Source organism: Lycium ferocissimum, unplaced genomic scaffold, assembly GCF_029784015.1.
Source record: "Lycium ferocissimum isolate CSIRO_LF1 unplaced genomic scaffold, AGI_CSIRO_Lferr_CH_V1 ctg2089, whole genome shotgun sequence".
NCBI lineage: Eukaryota > Viridiplantae > Streptophyta > Magnoliopsida > Solanales > Solanaceae > Lycium > Lycium ferocissimum.
In genome coordinates, this window is record NW_026719350.1 from 3,634 (window position 1) to 22,836 (window position 19,203).

General features: G+C 38.6%; 1 protein-coding gene and 1 non-coding gene across 2 annotated transcripts; one reads left to right on the plus strand and one right to left on the minus strand.

Moving 5' to 3' along the window:
- Positions 1-5,665: 5,665 nt before the first annotated feature.
- On the minus strand, positions 5,666-5,771 carry LOC132043078 (small nucleolar RNA R71). The gene has a single exon (XR_009411659.1). It is a non-coding gene; the product is annotated as a small nucleolar RNA R71 (small nucleolar RNA).
- A 3,551-nt stretch (positions 5,772-9,322) lies between these two features.
- Positions 9,323-10,042, plus strand: LOC132043077 (uncharacterized). The gene has a single exon (XM_059433561.1). It carries the CDS (start codon positions 9,323-9,325, stop codon positions 10,040-10,042), a length of 720 nt encoding a protein of 239 aa, XP_059289544.1.
- Positions 10,043-19,203: the final 9,161 nt, after the last annotated feature.

Genomic DNA, 19,203 nt, shown 5'->3' on the forward strand with positions numbered 1-19,203 from the left:
ATAAATTTGTCGAAAATTCGGAAAAAGTTGGCAGAATTTTGGGCAGATTTTTAGTCAACTTTGGAGGGGTATATCTCCTAGTATATTAGGAGTTTTAAAGTATTTCAAAATCCTAAAATGAATTTCGTCGAATCTAGTTTCCAACGCAATAAACCTCTCGTCGATACGACATCGGAGTAGAGAATTATGGACGTTACAACTGAGGCTGACGGAGCAAAATCGCACTGCTACAGTACCCGGATTGCTACAGTACCGGGTGCTACAGTACCCGACCTGAACACACCTATAAATACCCCTCTAAGCCATTAATTTTCATCATTTTCTCATCCCCCACACTTCTTGAGAGTTCTATAATTTTCCATCACTTTCCATCATATTCCATAACATTCCATAATCCTTCCTAACCTTCCATAATCTTCCAAAACCTTTCCGTATCATCAAGAGACATCAAAACCTCAAGGAAAATTTATGGAAGGTAATTGTTCTTGTTTTTCTTCAAGGTGGTGATGAACTTGATCTTGGAAAGGGGTGAATAGAGTGAAGTTCTTCTACTATAAGGTATGTTCTTCCAATTATTTATATGATTGAGATAATGTAAAAGTTTAGCAAGTCTTAGAGAGGAAAGAATCATAGGAGAAAAATCATAAAGTGTTAAATTGAAGTTGATGGCCATGAGGTGAATTTGAAAGGAGAATTTGGACTAATTTGAGATTAAATTGGATATAATTCTTTGATTATGGTATTGTGACATATGGTAATGGTTAGTTGAGAAATTTGGAAAACATCGTGTGGGATGTTTTATGGAGCCTATTGTTGTTGATGTTGGTATTGTTGTTATTGTTGTTGGTTGCTGGATTATAATTTTGGGCTAGGCATATGTGTGGTAGATGCTGCCCGATTTTCGGCAGGATATAGAGTAGTTTAATTCGAAAGCTCAGTACAAGTATACGACGATGAGTCTAACGATAGTATGAATTCCTTTGAATGTAGAATTACGAGCTCGGAGGAATAAGCATAGGTATTAGGAGGCCGAACAGGTATGTTAAGGTTAGACCCTTTCTTTCCAAAGGCATGATTCCTTTCTTGTGAACCCATACATGTTTCCAAAAATGTCCTTATTCTTAAAATCTAGAGATTCATGATTCTTAGAGTTCTTATGATGCTAAAGATAAGTATGTTTTATGATGACGACGATCCTATTTCTAGAAATTCCTGTGTTATAATTTCCTACATATTTTTCATAACCTCTTTACTTCCAAAAGTTAGAAGTTCATGATTCTTAAAAGTTTCTTATGATGCTAAAGATGAGATGTTTTCTATGATGAGCATGATGATGATGATTTTAATCCTAGAAATTCCAAAGCTTGTGATTTTAATGTTATCATGAGATTATTGAGCTTACTTCATGATTTCCTTGATTTTATTCATTGTCAAGTTGATCTCGCCTTATAGTAATTGTTCCTTTAAGGTGAGAAATAGCGATGATGATTATTCCATAATATAATCAGAGGTTACTAACCTTACGTCACTCCGATAGAGTTGTAGCTTTTGATTGGGCTCTCATGCATGCTTATATTATGTATGATTACACCGTTTCTAAATGGCACGGGCAGACACCACTACGCTGGGCGTAGTGGGCGGCTCATAGATAATGATAACACCGTGTCTATATGGCACAAGCAGACACCACTAGTGGGTGGCGAGTGATGTTTACTCCGGACGCGGGAGGCTCGGACGCGGGCTAATGTTTATGCTATGTATATGTATATGAGAATTGTTTCTTAAAGTTAAGCATCCATGGTATCCGCCTTAAGAGGAAATCAGATGTACAGGTTGTTCCCCTATCTCATGTTATGCTCTATATTTTTCATTATGTTATTTTCCATGTTCGGTATCTCTTACTATGTTACTATTCATGCCTTACATACTCAGTACATTGTTCGTACTGACGTCCTTTCTTGTGGACGCTGCGTTCATGCCCGCAGGTTCAGTTAGCCAGCCAAGTGAGCCAGACCTATAGGACCTCTCCTCCGTCTCAGCCAGTGAACTCCATTTGGACCGGAGATTCAGCCTTTTGGTAGGCTATCTTGCTATGTACATATATGGGTATGGCAGGACCTTGTCCTGTCCTTTCTACAGTTTGTATTCCATAGAGGTCTGTAGATATTTGTGTATAGTGGGGATGTCATGCGGCTTTGGTTGTTTTCTCTCTTTTGGGGTACAGTGTAAATATTGACCGAGTCGGTCTGCGGTGCCATCTTTATTCGTATGCTTATATAGATGTATATTCACATGCATGATTTATGAGATTCTGAGGTAAATTTTATCGTATAAATGTTATAGCAGATGGTATTGATCAAATATCAGTTGAAATGGGCCACCAGGTTACCTTGTATGGAGTAAGAACGAGTTTAGGGGTGCTTGATCCATAGTGGTCGGGCACTCGTCACGGTCCATGGGTTTGGGTCATGACACTATATTACTTGGCGACCACGTATACTTGCGTGTGCGTTTGGGGGCAGCAAGTTTTTAGCGTCATGTCGGGGATTTAGAAATTAATATATTTATTATAACAATCAGTTACTGCTTTAATTATTTAACTATTAACGTCTTGATCTTATATCTTATTAACACAGGTACTACTGTTGAATGCAAAGGTCTGCTAGTCAAAAACCTCTTAAGGAATTCAAGCATTGTCAACCTACCATCGAGGGGCACTTTGAGCTGAAACATCCTATAATTTAGCTACTTTACTCCAGTAGGCAGTTCACGGGTTTTTTGCAAGAGGATCCTCAGCAACACATCTAAACTTTCTTGGAGATTACCGACACTTATTTTACCGCAAGGGTCCCTGCAGATTATGTGCGACTCACGCTATTTCCATTCTCTCTAATTGTAATATCCCGTAAATTCGGGTTACGTGAGAATGTGTAAAGCTAGTATTAAGATGATATTTTAGCCATATGGATCCATTTGGGATGAATTCAAGTGATAAACATTCATTTCGAAGTTAAACCAAAAAAGTGAAGTTCTTAAGGGCTTCTAAATTCGTCTAAGTCAGGAGGACTTCTTAATAGTTTTCATTTTTTTGATTGTTGCATTGAGAATCTTAGAAAACTCAAAACATTAAAGCTGTAGGTCCTGGAAATATCTTTCCAATGGTAGGTCACCCACCTCTAACAGAGTTATGTACAAAAATTTATGACTATTTTACTGAGCAACAGTTGGCAGTCGCGCCGCAAGGGTGCCGCGATCAGAACGTGGTTCTGACCAAAATATTGCCTTGTGCTGCACCACTGTGTGGCAGGGGTGTTGCAAGTGGTTTGATCCACGATGAGTCCATGACGCAAGGCTGTCGTGGCCCATTATTTTCTGGTTCCGAATTTTATAAGTTTCCCACTTAGTTATATTCATTCCTACTTCGTTTTGGCCGACTTTTTGAGAGTAAACAACCCTAAAATTTCCCCAAAATAACGAAGGTAAGTTCTTGATTGATTACCATCATTAATTCATCATTCTAACATTAAATTGACACTAATTCATCTTTCCAAACCCTAGATTCTTGAAAACTCAAAAAAGGAGAAGAAGGGGGGGTGTGGAATTTTGTCTAAAAGGTAAGATTTATGATTTTCTGGGATTATTAATGAGTTTTGGACTAGTGTAGAGCATACTACAAGATTGGAATTCCCTAATGATTCACATAAGGATTCAAGAACAAGTTTTAAGGCTGTAAAAGCCCTAGTTTTTCGAATAAGGGTAGAAATCCCTAAAATTGGTTAAAGTTCTAAACTTTGTTATTAATAGCCTATTTTAGTGTGATTGATGGACCTTGGGAATTCTATTTGGTAGAATTTTAGCGGGATTTAATGTATATCTCTTTTAAAAATTCTTTTTGACTACAAAGGTAATTTGTATGTTATTAATAACCTATTTTAGTGTGATTGTTGGACCTTGGGAATTCTGTTTGGTAGAATTTTAGCGGGACTTGAGGTATGCCTCTTTAAAAATCCTTTTTGACTATGAAGGTAATTTGTATGCCTCTTTTTTGTTATACTCTTTTGAAACGATTTGTGTGACATTTTGGGTGTGGTTTGTATGCGTGAGGGACAAGCCCATATTAAACCTTGTTTGTACTATATTACATACACGTATTCATGATTGCTTCCCTCTCTGAAGGATGATTGAAAAGTTAGATATAATGCTTTGGATTTTGAACATGAATTACCCCATAAGTGATGATTAAACTTGATTTCGGAAAAGCTTGGATATTTCATATGTTTCGCTTTATGAACGAATTTTGTTAAACTTGAAATGTATATAATGACTTGAATTTGTCTAAATCCATTAATGATTTGAGATACCCCTATTAATGGGATGATGAACATAATCCATAATGAGTGATTTAGTTTTTATTCTGTGATTGTGATTCCGCTATACTAGGGAGGAAGGGTAGTCACTATGGATCCTAGTGTGGTTTGCCTAGCCATTCGGGAAGAAGAATGGCCATCGAGGGTTCATAACTCCGATGTGATTTTTCCTAGCTATTCGAGAGGAAGGATAGCCATCGAGGGCTTATAATCCCGATGTGACTTTTCCTAGCTATTCGGGAGGAAGGATATCCATTGAGGGTGACCAACCCTGATGTGGTGCTTTTATGCTATTTTAGGGAACCTTAAGTGGTTGCCCCTTCGTGTTATTGATTTGGCCTATATTGGCATGATTGTGATTGATCGTGAGTGATGTGATGATGTCTTAAGATCATAAATGGAAGACTTAATCTTGATAAATGGCACAATGGATTGAAATTGATTTACTTCTCTCTTAATGGTTTCTACTGATGGTTTCTTTGTGTTTGATAAACTGTTTATCTCTGAATTTTGGCAAAACATAAGGTATCGAGAATGAATTACATATTCAAAGTGATTATTTCTTAATAATTGTCTTATATTGGATATTCATGAGATGTTATCATTTGTTTTGAACTGTTTTTCAATAATATTTAATACTTATTACTCATATATTTTGCTATTAAGTATTGCCCCAGAGACACTCACTGAGTACCCAGTACTCAAGCATACCATTGTTGTTTTTTATGGTGTGTTAGATGACATTGAGGAGCAAGCTCGTGATACGCCTACGACTTAGGAGAACTTGCTGCTTTTGAGACTATTCGGTGAGCCCACATGATTGTTCGTGGGGCATCCTCCTATCTTAGTTATTGTTTTAGTTTTCGGGCTGCGCCCCAAAGTTAGAATATTTTTCATTTATCATCTTAGAGGCTTCATAGATAGACATTAATTCTGTGGGTAATTGTTGAAGTCATTGCTTGACTAGTTGGGTATTGCTACGTTTTATGACGATACATTTATGGTAGACTTCCACTGATTTTATTAATAATGGTGTCCATGAGTTAGTTAGCTATTTATAACTTATTGATAAAATTGTTGAAAGATTATTGAAAGATATTAGATGTTTATTGATTTTAAAAGGTGCTTCCGGTGTTTTTCATAGCATCGGATGCCTGTTGCGCATAAGGTGGGTTTTGGGGCGTGACACAACTTGGGGAAGCAAAGAGTTGGTTGTTGACGAAACCTGCAAGCTCCATCACTTCTTTGGACGGTTTAGCAAGGAACAAACAAAGTTCTTCCAATCTAGGAAGACAACAAGGCTCAAGAGTGATATCATGTCTTCAGGAAAAATAATATAGAGCATTTATATGAGGCATGGGAGAGGTTCAAGGATCTTCTCAGAGATTGTCCACATCATCACCAGTCGAACGAGGTTCTGGCACATGCATTTATCAAGAGTTTGGATACTCACGTGAAGATATTATTAGACTCTGCATCTGGAGGCAAGCTCTTGATCTTAGCTATGAAGATCTTTTTATTCTCCTAAACATGTTCTCTCAAAGCAATCCAAATTGGCAAGGTTACATGAACAGAGGTGTATCTAAGAAGGCAGAGGTCAAGGTAACAACAATTAGTACAGAAATACTTACAACCCTAACTGGAGGAACTATCCAAACTTCAGTTGGGGTGATAATCAGGGCAATCAAAAATAGAACTATCACCAAAGACAAGGTAATCGAGCTCACTCGCTTCTCGCTAGCAAGATATGGAAGAAATGATAAAGAAGATGATGGATGATATGCAGAAGTTGACGGCTGATCAACAAAAGTTGATGGCCGAAAATCAGAATCATGACCTGACAGTGCGTAATCTAGAGAGCCAGATAGGTCAAATAGCTGATGCTTAGAACACTAGACCACTTGGGGGACTTCCAAGTGACCGATCCAAATCTAAAATAGTGTAATGTTGTGACTCTCAAAATGGAAGAGAATTGGAAGAACTTACTCCAAAGAAAGCGACTCGGGCAGAACTGGAGAAAGAGGCAATTGCAGATGATGTGATCCAGGTAGAGAGGGTAGCAAAGGTACCTTTGGTGAAGCAGTCACATCCACTAAGACACCTCTTATGTTCCTTCAGCGATTGGCAAAATAGAAAGAAGAGGCCACTTATAAGAGTTATTGACTTACTGAAGCAGGTGCATATATATGTCCCCTTGGCAGATATGCTGCAAGGGATTCTGAAATATCCTAAGTATATCAAGGACACCGTAGCAAACAAGAGCTGATTCACAGAGTATGCCACAGTTGCACTTACTGAAAAGTGGACGCCTTAAATTCAAAACAAGTTTCCTACAAAGTTGCAGCATTGGGAAGTTTCACTATTGAGATCACTATTGGGAAGAAAGTCATTTCATGAGCACTGTGTGATCTTAGTGCTAATATTAATCTAATATCATCCTCAATGTTTAGAAAGCTAGGGTTGGGAAACCCGAGACCCACTACTATTATTTTGCAGCTGGCAGATAGATCTTTGGCAAGACTTGACGGCATTATTGATGATGTTTTTATATAGGTAGGCTCTCTTATATTTCTGGCAGATTTCGTCATCTTGGATTTTGAGCTAGATCTGGAAGTCCATTTATTTTGGGGTGTCCATTCTTAGCCACAAGCTGAGCTTTGATTGATGTAGATGCATGGCAGTTAACTATGAGTGTGCATGATAAGGTTAAGGTTTTTAATGTGTACAAGGCCCTCAAGTTGCCCGCAATCTATGATGAGCTTTCTGCTATCACTATGGTGACTGACGATACTAAGTGACCTCTTATTATGTCTAGTGACCCATTGGAGAGGGCTCTATTGAGGGATGATTTTTTTGGGGATACAGAGGTGTTCGAGTTGGTGCATATTCTTGATCTAGCAAGTATTTACATTCAAGAAGGGAAGTTTGAGCCACTTGACTGACCAATTGGACCACTGCCCAAGTTATCACTAGAAGAGGCCCAGAAGTTAGAGTTGAAATCTCTACCTGCACATGTCAAATATGCATACTTGGGTGAGGGTGAAACTTTACCAGATATATTGGCAGTCGAGCTCACTGATGCAGAAATGAAGAAGTCTTTGGATGTCTTAAAAATAGAAGGACAGCACTTGGATGGTAGATATCTGATATTCAGGGGATCAATCCAGCATTCGGTATGCACAAGATGCTCATGAAGGATGATCATAAGCCCAACATAGAGCACTAAAGGAGATTGAATGTTGTGATGAAGGAAGTGGTCAAGAAGGAGGTGATTAAGTGGTTAGATGTAAGCATTGTCTACCCCATTTTTTACAGCAAGTGGCTTAGTCTTGTACGGTGTGTCCCGAATAAATAAGGGATAACAGCTGTGATTTACATCGATAAAAATGATCTCATCCTAACAAGAACCATGATAGGGTGGAGAACCTGCATGGATTATTGAACTGAGTGCGGCCACAAGAAAGGATCATTATCATATTCCCTTTACAACCAGATGCTTGACAGATTAGCCAGACAGAAGTATTACTATTTTCTTGAAGGGTGTTCTGGCTATAATCAAATATGTATTGCACCAGAAGATCAGAGAATACTACTTTCACTTGCCCCTACGGTACATACACCTTCAAATAGATGTCATTTGGGTTATGAAATGCACCAGTGACTTTTCAAAGGTGTATTATGGCCATATTTTATGGAATGGTGGAGGACCTTGTAGAGGTATTCATGGATGACTTTTCTATCTTTGGGAGGTAATTTCATGCTTGCTTGATGAATCTGGATTGTGTGCTTGCAAGTTATGAAGAAACCAACTTGATGATGAATTGGAAAAAGTGTCACTTTATGGTCCGAGAGGGTATTGTCCTTGGGCATAAGTCGTCAAAGAAAGCCTTAGAAGTTGATCGTTTAAAGGCGAATGTGATTGAGAAACTACCATCACATATATATATTAACGGTGTGCATAGTTTTCTTGGTCATGTCGGTTTTTACAGACGTTTCATCAAGGACTTCTTCAAAATATCCAGACCTATGTGCAAGCTGCTCGTGAAAGAGGTAAAATTCATATTTAATGATGCATGCTTGAAGGCTTTTCAGGTGTTAAAGCGGAAGTTAGTGATTGCACCAACAATGGTAGCGCCGACTGGAACCTTCCATATGAGTTGATGTGGGACACCAACGATATTGCTGTGGGAGCTGTTCTAGGCTAGCGAAAAGATAAGATCTTCCACTCGATTTATTATGCAAGCAAGACTCTTGATGCTGCTCATATGAATTACATTGTCACCGTAAAAGAGTTATTGGTTGTAGTGTATGCCTTTGATAAGTTGCGGTCCTATCTTGTGGGCACACATGTTATTGTGTATACAGATCATGCTGAAATCCTTTAATTATTCAGCAAGAAGGACGCGAAGCCTATGCTTATTCGATGAATTTTCCTATTATAGGAGTTTAGTGTAGAGATCAAAGATCGTAAGGGGACAGAGAATAATGTAGCTGACCACTTATCGAGGCTGGAGAGTCATGGTCCTATAGTGGAAGATGGGCAAATTCGAGAAGCTTTTCCTAATGAGCAACTTTTTGTTATTCCTGCTTCAGAAGTGCCATGGTACGATGATATTGTTAACTTGATAATGAGTGGGGTCTACCCACCGAAAACTACTACACAGCAGAGTAGCAAGCTTTATCATGATTCACAGCTCTACATATGGGATGAGTTGTATCTATTCAAACAGGGTGCTAACCAGTTAGTAAGACGATGCATTCTGCAAATCGAGTGAGACAAGTGTTGGAAAGTTGTCATTCATCTCCATATGAGGGACATCATAGTGGTGATCGCACTACATCAAAGGTGTTGCAATCGGGTTTCTATTGGTCCACGTTATTCGGGGATGCACATGAATTTTTTTAGAAGCGATGATAGATGCCAGCAAACTGAAAACATCTCTAAGAGGCATAAGATGTCTTTGACAAAGATTTTGGAGGTAGAGATATTCGACGTAGAGGGCATTGATTTTATGGGGCCTTTTCCACAATCGTATGGGAACAAGGATACTTTTCTAGCGGTGGATTATGTGTCAAAATGGGTGGAGGTAATACCTCTCCTTACTAACCATGCAAAAGTGGTGGCGACTGTTGTGAAGAAGACTATATTCGCAAGTTTTGAGACTCCGAGGGCGATGATTAGTAGCGGTGGAGCTCACTTTTGTAATAATCTAAGAAAGAAACTCTTGGCTAAATATGGGGTGAAGCACAAGGTTTCCACTGCTTACCACTCTCAAACATGTGGACAAGTTGAAGTGTCCAATAGAGAGGTGAAGCAAATCCTAGAGAAAACGGTGAATGTGAACATAAAACATTGGGCAGTTAAATTAGATAATGCTCTGTGGGCCTACCGGACAGCATATAAAACACCTATTGGGACCTTTCCCTATAGGTTGGTTTATGGAAAGGCATGTCACTTGCCTGTCGAGTTGGAGCACAAGGCGTATTGGGCAATTAAAAAGCTCGACTTAGATATGAACTTGACAGGTGAGAGGCAGTTATTGCAGTTGCACGAGCTAGATGATTTCAGGCTTGGGGCGTATGAGAATGTCAAGTTATACAGCGAGAAGACGAAGAGATGGCATGATAGGAATATTCAATATCATGAGTTTGTGCCAGGGCAACATGTACTCTAATTTAACTCCAGGCTGCAATTATTTCCTGATAAGCTGAAGTCTCGATGATCGGGACCATATCTAGTGACTACAGTGTCGCCCCATGGTGATATGGAAATACAAGCATTGGATGGGACACACACTGTCACGCCCCAAACCAGAGAGGCGAGACCCGCGCCCGGCCCTACTTACCGAGCACCAACATACTGTACCTATCAAACCAACCTAAGCAACCACATAGGACAAAAAGGCCATCATATGACAAATAGATGATAAGAAGGGCTCATCAACAATCAACAACCCACAAGATATATATATATATATATATATATATATATATATATATATATATATATATATATTATGAAGCACTAGTGTGTAATGAGGATAAGAAATTAGGAACAATAAAGATACTTGCAAGAATATATATAAGGGCTGACCAAGCCTCCATGGAAAACTGTATATCAAATCATACGCCGACAAGGCCACAGAAATGACTATACATATGATACATGTCTACAAGCCTCTAAGAGTGTCATAAGTTCAGAAAAGGGCCCTGCCATACCCAACATAAATATATACATAGATCTCATAGTATACTGACACTATGGCAACTCCAGGAAGAACAGAGCGCGCCAACCAACCATTGAACTGGGCAACCTATTGTGGGGATCCGTCTATCTGTCTACCTGGACCTGCGGGCATGAGATGCAGCATCCCTCGCCAATGGGACGTCAGTAAGAATGAATGTACTGAGTATGTAAGGCAAGTAAGAAACATATATAAAGACGACAATGTAAAGAGAGATAGCTAAGGAAGAATCAACCTGGAACTCTGAATGCCAATGAGGGCGTATGATATGCATGCCTATACTTACATCTATATAACATACCAGCCTCTATGGACATAAATATCATATCGTATCAAGCTGCTTTGTGGGGCCAATCATCATCATCATAACGTACCCAACTGATCAGTGGTGGTAATAAATATACACATACACACAAAAAATAGGTGTTGTACCCGCCGATTATAGCTTGGTGGCGGGTACAAACCTATTTTTTTTTTGTGTGTGTATGTATGTATGTGTATATATATATATATATATACATATATATATAGAGAGAGAGAGAGATAGATAGAGAGAGAGAGAGATGTATATATATATATAGTATAGGCATGCATATCATACGCCCTCATTGGCATTCAGAGTTCCAGGTTGATTCTTCCTTATCTATCTCTCCTTACATTGTTGTCTTTATATATGTTCTTACTTGCCTTACATACTCAGTACATTCATTCTTACTGACATCCCATTGCTGAGGGATGCTGCATTTCATGCCCGCAGGTCCAAGTAGAATATATAGCGCACAATAAGTGTCGTACCCACCGATTATAGCTCGGTGGTGTGTAAAGATATCATATGCATATGTATACATGGACGAGGAACCTTAGAAGACAATCTGAGCTTATCGGGTGACATAAGGTCGTTAATCCTCCGAATATCGTTAAGTAAGCTAACTTGTCATCATGAATCTCAATAAGAACCCAAGAACCATAACAACATGATTTAATAACATTACAATAGAAGGAAAGGACACGAACACTATAACTAACATGAGTAGAGTCGTTATGTTGGGACGTTCGTTTAAGTTTCTTTTCGGTTGGATTCATGCCAAAAGAAAGAAAGGATAGCATTAACATACCTTTAACGTCGAACTTCTTATTATAACGTTGGAAACAACCTCCTCTATGCCTTAATCTACAAGAAACAATAATGGTACTAGCGTCATGCTACGAATAGCATAATCAACAACACATCGAATGACAAGCTCATTCTATAATTAATTGGACAACACTTACCCCTCCCCGTTTACTTCCTTAAGTTCCTAACGACATAAAAAACACACAAACACCATCAATAGACAAGTCCACCACCACAACAAAATAGGAGAAGCCCCAAAAATACGACACAGTGACACCCAATAACTAGTTTACAACTTCCGATCGTCGCCCCGTGAATTCTTAACAAAAACATACCTTGGATGCTCATATGAGCTTGTAGAAAGTCACTGACGATGAAGCGGACTTTGGTTTCCCTCCTTCAAAATTTCCGCAACCTTACTTCACTACGAAGTAACCTTCAATTTGCTAAAATTCAGAGGAATTCGACGTTACCATCGCGCAACCGACGTGGCCATGACCTCCAAGTCGTTCTGCATATATTGTTTGTGCGTGGGACATGGTGTATGTCATTGAACAGCAACTCATTTATGCTCCCTTAATTTAGAAAGGATAATTAAGCATATATATGTATCTAACCTTTAATATGAAGCCACTAAAAAGAGTACCCAATTATCCCCTTTGGTGGACCGTGGGGTCTACACAAATAGCCCATTTTAATTCTTATCATGCACTTCTTACACCTATACGTGTCCATCAATAGCCCCTATATATTATTAGTCATCAAGATATTAATCCCTTACCACCTTGCTGCTCTCCACGTGGGAATCGACTCCAACCTTTTATCCATAATATACTAATTAATACCATAGTTAATCCATTATTCTCCCGCTTTATTCTAACATTTAACCAATTACCTATATAATTAATTTCTTATTCACAATTCATTTAAATAAAATCATTTTTAACACAACTCATATACATAATCATATGGTATAACTCTAGTCCATAGCCTCTTTATACACACATCAAATATTATTTCCAATCATCGTAGTCACTCTTTTCTGTCTTAAATCTTTTCGGGACTTCATCCTTTTATATACCGAGCTCTTAATTTGCATGATTGAATATGACCAAATCCTCTGGGTTCGGGTAAATTTGCTCATGTTGGATGGTTCAATTTATAGTCCAAAAATATGGGGTATTATAGCTTGGATCGTATTCATTCAAATAAATGTCGAACCTCGATGAAACTTATTTTCTTCGATTCGTTTAACTTCTAATACTTACGACATATCCATGCTATCATTCTAACCACCTATAAGCTTGGGGATAACACACACATTCTTAGTTAATGAGCAGCGTCTCAAGCGATATTGTGGTGGTGAGTTTGACAAGGAGAAGGAGCAGGTGCTCCTCAAAGATGACTAAAGGAAGGACTTGTGTCGTGGCATGATGTTAAATCAAACGTTGATCGGGAGGCAACCCAAGAATTGTAATAAAAAATGAAAAAATGAGAAAAATATAAAATTATGGCATGCCACGACCTAAACAAAGGCGCTAGTTGGGAGGCAACCCAGTTTTTAATTTCTTTTTGAAATTTTAATTTTGTTCATACTAGCAGGCTGCGGGAGGGTATATCACGCACGTACAATGCTATAATGGATCCTCGAGAAGAAATGACGGGAAAAGGCATCAAAAGTCCAAGGGAACGCACTGTCTCGCCGAGCAAGACCCATGGAGAGGCCTAGCCTCGCCATTGGGTTCGCTCAAAGAGCTAGAGGTGGGAAAAAATAAAACGACCCAAAATTTTTCTAAAGGCACAGAGTCAGACATGGTCTTGCCGAGCGAAGCTCAAAGCGAGACTAGTCTCACCTTTGGGTTCGCCCAGCGAGCTAGCAAACAAGTAACGAAAATGGCCAAAAAATTTCTAAGGCACAAACTAGATAGGGACCTCGCTGAGCGAGAGCCACAAGGATGGAGGCATCTCGCTCAGCGAGCAGGTAAGTTTTATCTACTTTCTTAGCAGGTCAACCCGACCCGCTCAATCTCGCATAAAAAAAAAACTCTCTCTACCCGAAACCCTAACCCTAGCTGAAACCCTAACTATTTCCATACTTTTCCCGGCCATTATGGCCACTTTTTGGACGATGCCTCCACCTGGAGGTTGTCCAGCCTTCTTTGACACCATCAACATCCAATACACCACCCATGCTACCAATATCCTATGCCAATACCCTAAAAACCCCGCAACTTAAAACTACAATGCCTACCATACCTCAAAAACCTATTATGTATCTACATGGAGAGCCTAAGGTCTTGTGGGATGAAGAAAAGATAGAGCAGATGATTTTACGTGAAAATCTACAATATGCCATCATTAGAAAGTTTTCCTATGGCTGGCCTGACAGTAAAGAACTTAGGAAACTTATTCCAAAGCAATGTGAATTGAAAGGAGAATGTCCTATTGGATTATTGAGGAATAGATATTTTTTGCTTTGTCCAACTTTGGTAGAAGATTATGTTAACCTCTTGTCAAAACCAGCATTCTATATTAATCACATGAACTGGTGGTACCCTATGAGAACATTGAAGTGGGATCCATGGTTTGATACTGATGAAGAAACTACAATAGCAATCGCATGGATTTTCTTTCCTTATCTTCCACCAAACTATTTTGTTAAGGAAGCATTTTTTTCATTGGCTTCAGCAGTTGGTAAGCCACTACAAGTTGACATGGCTACAAAAAATCAAACTAGACTGAGTTGTGCAAGGGTAAAGGTTAAAGTTGATCTGCTTAGTGATTTCCCTCAGAGAATCAACATTGGCATAAAGAAGAAAGGTACTGGTGAGATTATTGATAAACGGATAAAGATTAATTATGATCATCTACCTAAGCATTGTAAAAGGTGTAAGTTACAAGGTCACAATGAGACTGATTGTTTCATTATTCATCCTGAACTGTATCTCAAAGAAGGAGAACATGAACCAGAGAAGGAACAAGGTGTTGCTGCAAAAGATAGTCAATCCAAAAAGGTTTTGGAGGCTAAAGCTGAAGGTAAAATGGAGCAAAGTAGCAAAATTGAAAATGAGATTGTTGCTGCTAGAGGTAAACATGAGGAGAAGAAGAAACAAAAGAGAAGATATAGGGGTGGATACAACAAGCCTATACAATGATGGAAAGCCAAGGAAGATCAACATAAAGTTGATAATTCTCAATGCAAGGATAAAGGAGCTAATAAGGAGGTAGCAACTGCTAACATGTATGATGCTCTAATGAACAATGAGGATAAGTGTGAGGAAGTGCAGACTGATGGATTGAAAAATAATGATGACAAGGGTGATTCATTACATGTTGTGAATTTATCTGGTGAACAAATAAGAGAGAAATCAACAGAGGTGAAAGATGATCCAAAAGAGAATTCTAACAATAACAACAACCAACAAGTACGTGCATCGAACGACAGAGAAAGAGAAGGAATACGCAAAAGCATGGGTGGAATCTTCCTTTGGAAAGATATCATCCAATGGTGAAGTTACAGAAAAAGAATTCGAGCAGCTATAAGTAGAGGACTCTCAGGATAATACTCTCAATGCAAGTATGGTTTAGGAATTTGAAGTAGTTGGTGGTTCAGAAATGTTTATCTTTCAGGACTCAACATGTAAGAAAGGAATAATTGAGGAAGATGTAGAAAGCTGCACTGAACCTTGTTCAGTGTCTACTAATTTGGCACCTGATAATCCTTTGAATATTGTTGAGCCGAAAATGTCGGGAAAGGTGATGCGAGAAGTTATAAGTAAAAAAAAAGCTCCGAGAAAAGAGAAGGACCCAGACAAAAAGGATGACTATGCTATCATGGATCCAGGAATCCCAAGTTTGCAAGCTGTTAATTCAAGTTCAGATACAGTAGAGGGAGATAGCTCTTTACTTCATCTCAGGGATTTGCAGGAGGAAGAAACTATAGATCAGAACATCAATCAAGTTGCTAGAGATGGGGATTTATCACCCAAACACATTCATACATTAAAGAGTGGTAGAAAGAAAACTAGGCAGAACAACATGGTTCCACTATAGGTAACAACAAAGAGTAGTAAATCTAAACCCTCCAATAATCAATGATTGATAAAGTACTATTTTGGAATATAAGATCAGTCAACACTCAAAATTCTTTTGAGAGGTTAACTGAGCTTAATAGGAGGCATCACTACTCACTCATAGCACTTATGGAACCTTTCCATGGGCCTGATGAAGTTGAAAGTTATAGAAGAAGGTTAGGAATCCATAATTCAATGGTTAATATGTCAGAGAAGATTTGGATTTTTTGGACTGATGATTAGCAAGCTCATGTTATTATGGATTCGGTGCAGCATGTCACTCTTAAAATGACTCATGTCAACTTGCAGCAAGAAGCTTTTGTCACTATTGTCTATGCTAAATGTCTTTGCTATAGAAGGGTTGGAGTTGTGGGATTTAATTGCCCAAGCTACACTGAACATTCAAGGACCATGGATAGTAGGGGGAGACTTTAATGTAATTCTAAAAGCTGATAAGAAACTAAGGGGTCTTTCTGTTCATCTGTCTGAAACTGCTGAATTTTCTCACTTTGTTAATAACTGTGGTCTGATGGAATTGAAATACTCTGGTAGTAGATATACTTGGTGGAATGGCAGAACTGAAGAGGATTGTATTTTCAAAAGACTTGACAGAGTATTTGGAAATCAGGAGTTCATGGATCTTTTCCTATCATCTGAAGTCCCACATCTTATAAGGCATGGATCTGATCATTCCCCTCTCCATGTTGTGTGTGATACACAAGAAGAGGTGGATGTTAAGCCTTTTAAGTTCCTAAATTTTTGGTCTCAACATCCAAAAATTTTGGAATTGGTTCAAGATAACTGGTGCTTGGATTTTGCAGCAAATCCTTTCTCTGAATTTCAAGCTAAAATGAAAAAGGTGAAAATGGCTTTGGCAAAGTGGAGTAAGGATACATATGGCAATATTTTTCAGCAAATCTCAACCATAGAAGATACTATCAAGGTGAAGGAACTGCAGTTTGAATTAAATCCTTCCATGTTGAATAGAATGGACTTACATAAAGCTCAGGCTGAGTTAAATAGCTACTTGCACCTTGAAGAAGAATATTGGAAGTAGAAGTCTGGTATGGGGTGGTTGAAGGATGGTGATAGAAATACTAAGTTCTTTCATTCCTATGTCAAAGGAAGGAGGAAGAAATTAGCATTACAGAGGATCCAAAATATTCAAGGGGATTGGATTTCTTCTAATGATGATATAGGGGAGGAAGCAGTTACATTTTATCAGGATCAGTTTAGAGAGCTGGCTACAGGCACTGATTATGAGATGTTGAAGAAGATTCCTGCTCTAATCTCTACAGAACAAAATGAATCACTTATTGCTCTCCCTAGTAATGAAGAGGTCAAGCTAGCAGTCTATGGTCTGAATGGTGACAATACAAGTGGTCCTGATGGTTTTTCAGGCCATTTTTTCCAGGTCTGTTGGCATATTATGGGGGAAGTTGTCACTAAAATGGTTAGAGCATTCTTTTGTGGGCAAGAGTTACCTAGATTCATAACTCACACCAATCTTATCCTAATTCCTAAGAAGGAAGTGGCCAATACATTTACAGACTTGAGACCAATAAGCCTTAGCACTTTTGCTAACAAGATCATCTCCAGAGTCTTGCATGAGAGGATTGTGACAGTACTGCCTGGCATTATTTCTAACACTCAAACTGGTTTTGTAAAAGGTAGGAGCATTGTGGAGGATGTATTGTTAGCACAAGAGATTATTAGAGACATAAACAAGAGAAACAAACTGCACAATGTGGTGGTGAAGCTTGACATGGCTAAGGCTTATGATAGGGTGTCATGAATCTTTCTAACAAAGATTTTGAGGCAATTTGGCTTCTCAGCGGTGATTGTAGACATGGTATGGAGATTGGTATCAAACAATTGGTATTCAGTTCTAGTAAATGGTCAATCTAATGGATTTTTTCACTCTACTAGAGGCTTGAAGCAGGGTGACCCCTTGTCACCAACTCTTTTCATCATGTTGTACCAAGTCTTGGCCGTAAAACCCGAATAGTCTACATGAAGATACTGCTTTTAAAGGATATGGCATGCCAAAAATGGAGCCCTCAGATTAACCATTTATCATATGCTGATGATACCATACTTTTTGCTCAGCTGATCCTGTGTCATTGAAGAAAATGATGAAGATTTTGAGGGACTATGAGAAGAATCTGGTAAGCTGGTTAACAATGATAAGAGCTCCTTCTATGTGCATGAGAAAGTTATGTGGTTAGCAGGAGTAAAAGGAAAACTGGTATGAAGAAAGGCTCTTTTCCTTTTACATATCTGGGATGTCCTGTATTCGATGGTAGAAGGAAAATTGTCTATTATGAAAATCTGATAAAGAAGGTGATGAATAAAGTGATGTCTTGGCAAAATAGGCTACTGTCATTTGGTAGAAGGTACTTATTGATTGCACATGTTCTACAGACAATGCTAGTCTATTTATTATCTGCAATGAATCCACTGAAAGGTGTTATAGACCAATTACATAAGATCTTTGCCAAGTTCTTTTGGAGTAATAGTGCGAGGTGTTAAAGGCAAGCAAGTTAATCGGGTGGCTTGGGATAAAATGTGTTTGCCAAAGTGTGAAGGTGGTCTTGGCTTTAGATCACTGCATGATATATCCAAAGCCTTTTTTGCAAAATTTTGATGGAATTTTAGAACTAACATTTCTTTATGGGGAGCTTTCATGGGTAACAAGTATTGCAAGAAGTTGCATCCAGTTATAGCACAGGCCAAAGGAGCATCAAATGCGTGGAAGAAACTGGTGGCAGTGAGAGATGATAGACTAATTACATAAGATCTTTGCCAAGTTCTTTTGGAGTAATAGTGCAGGTGTTAAAGGCAAGCACTAGGTGGCTTGGGATAAAATGTGTTTGCCAAAGTGTGAAGGTGGTCTTGGCTTTAGATCACTGCATGATATATCCAGAGCCTTTTTTGCAAAATTTTGGTGGAATTTTAGAACTAACATTTCTTTATGGGGAGCTTTCATGGTAACAAAATTGCAAGAAATTGCATCCCTTATAGCACAAAGCCAAAGGAGCATCAAATGTGTGGAAGAAACTGGTACAGCTGGAGAGATGAAGCAGAACATCGTATATGACGGCAATTGAAAGGAGGTACTTCTAGCTTCCGGTTTGATAATCGGACAAAACAAGGTGCTTTGTACTTTGTTGATAATGAGTTAGCCATTATTGCGAGATAGAGGTGAAGGAGTTTATATCTGATGGGGAGTGGAATTTTCCAAAATTGCAGGAATTTCTTGCTGAAGAAACTGTGGAATATATACAAGATACCATTAATACAACGCTGATTCAAGCTGATAATGATAAAGCTTGGTGGATGGGTGAAACAAATGGAAAATTTACAGTCAAAAGTCCATGGGAGGAGACTAGACTAAAGCAAGA

Excerpts from the sequence above, each read along its gene's own strand:
- LOC132043077 (XM_059433561.1), top strand. The coding sequence starts at position 9,323 with ATGTCTTTGACAAAGATTTTGGAGGTAGAGATATTCGACGTAGAGGGC.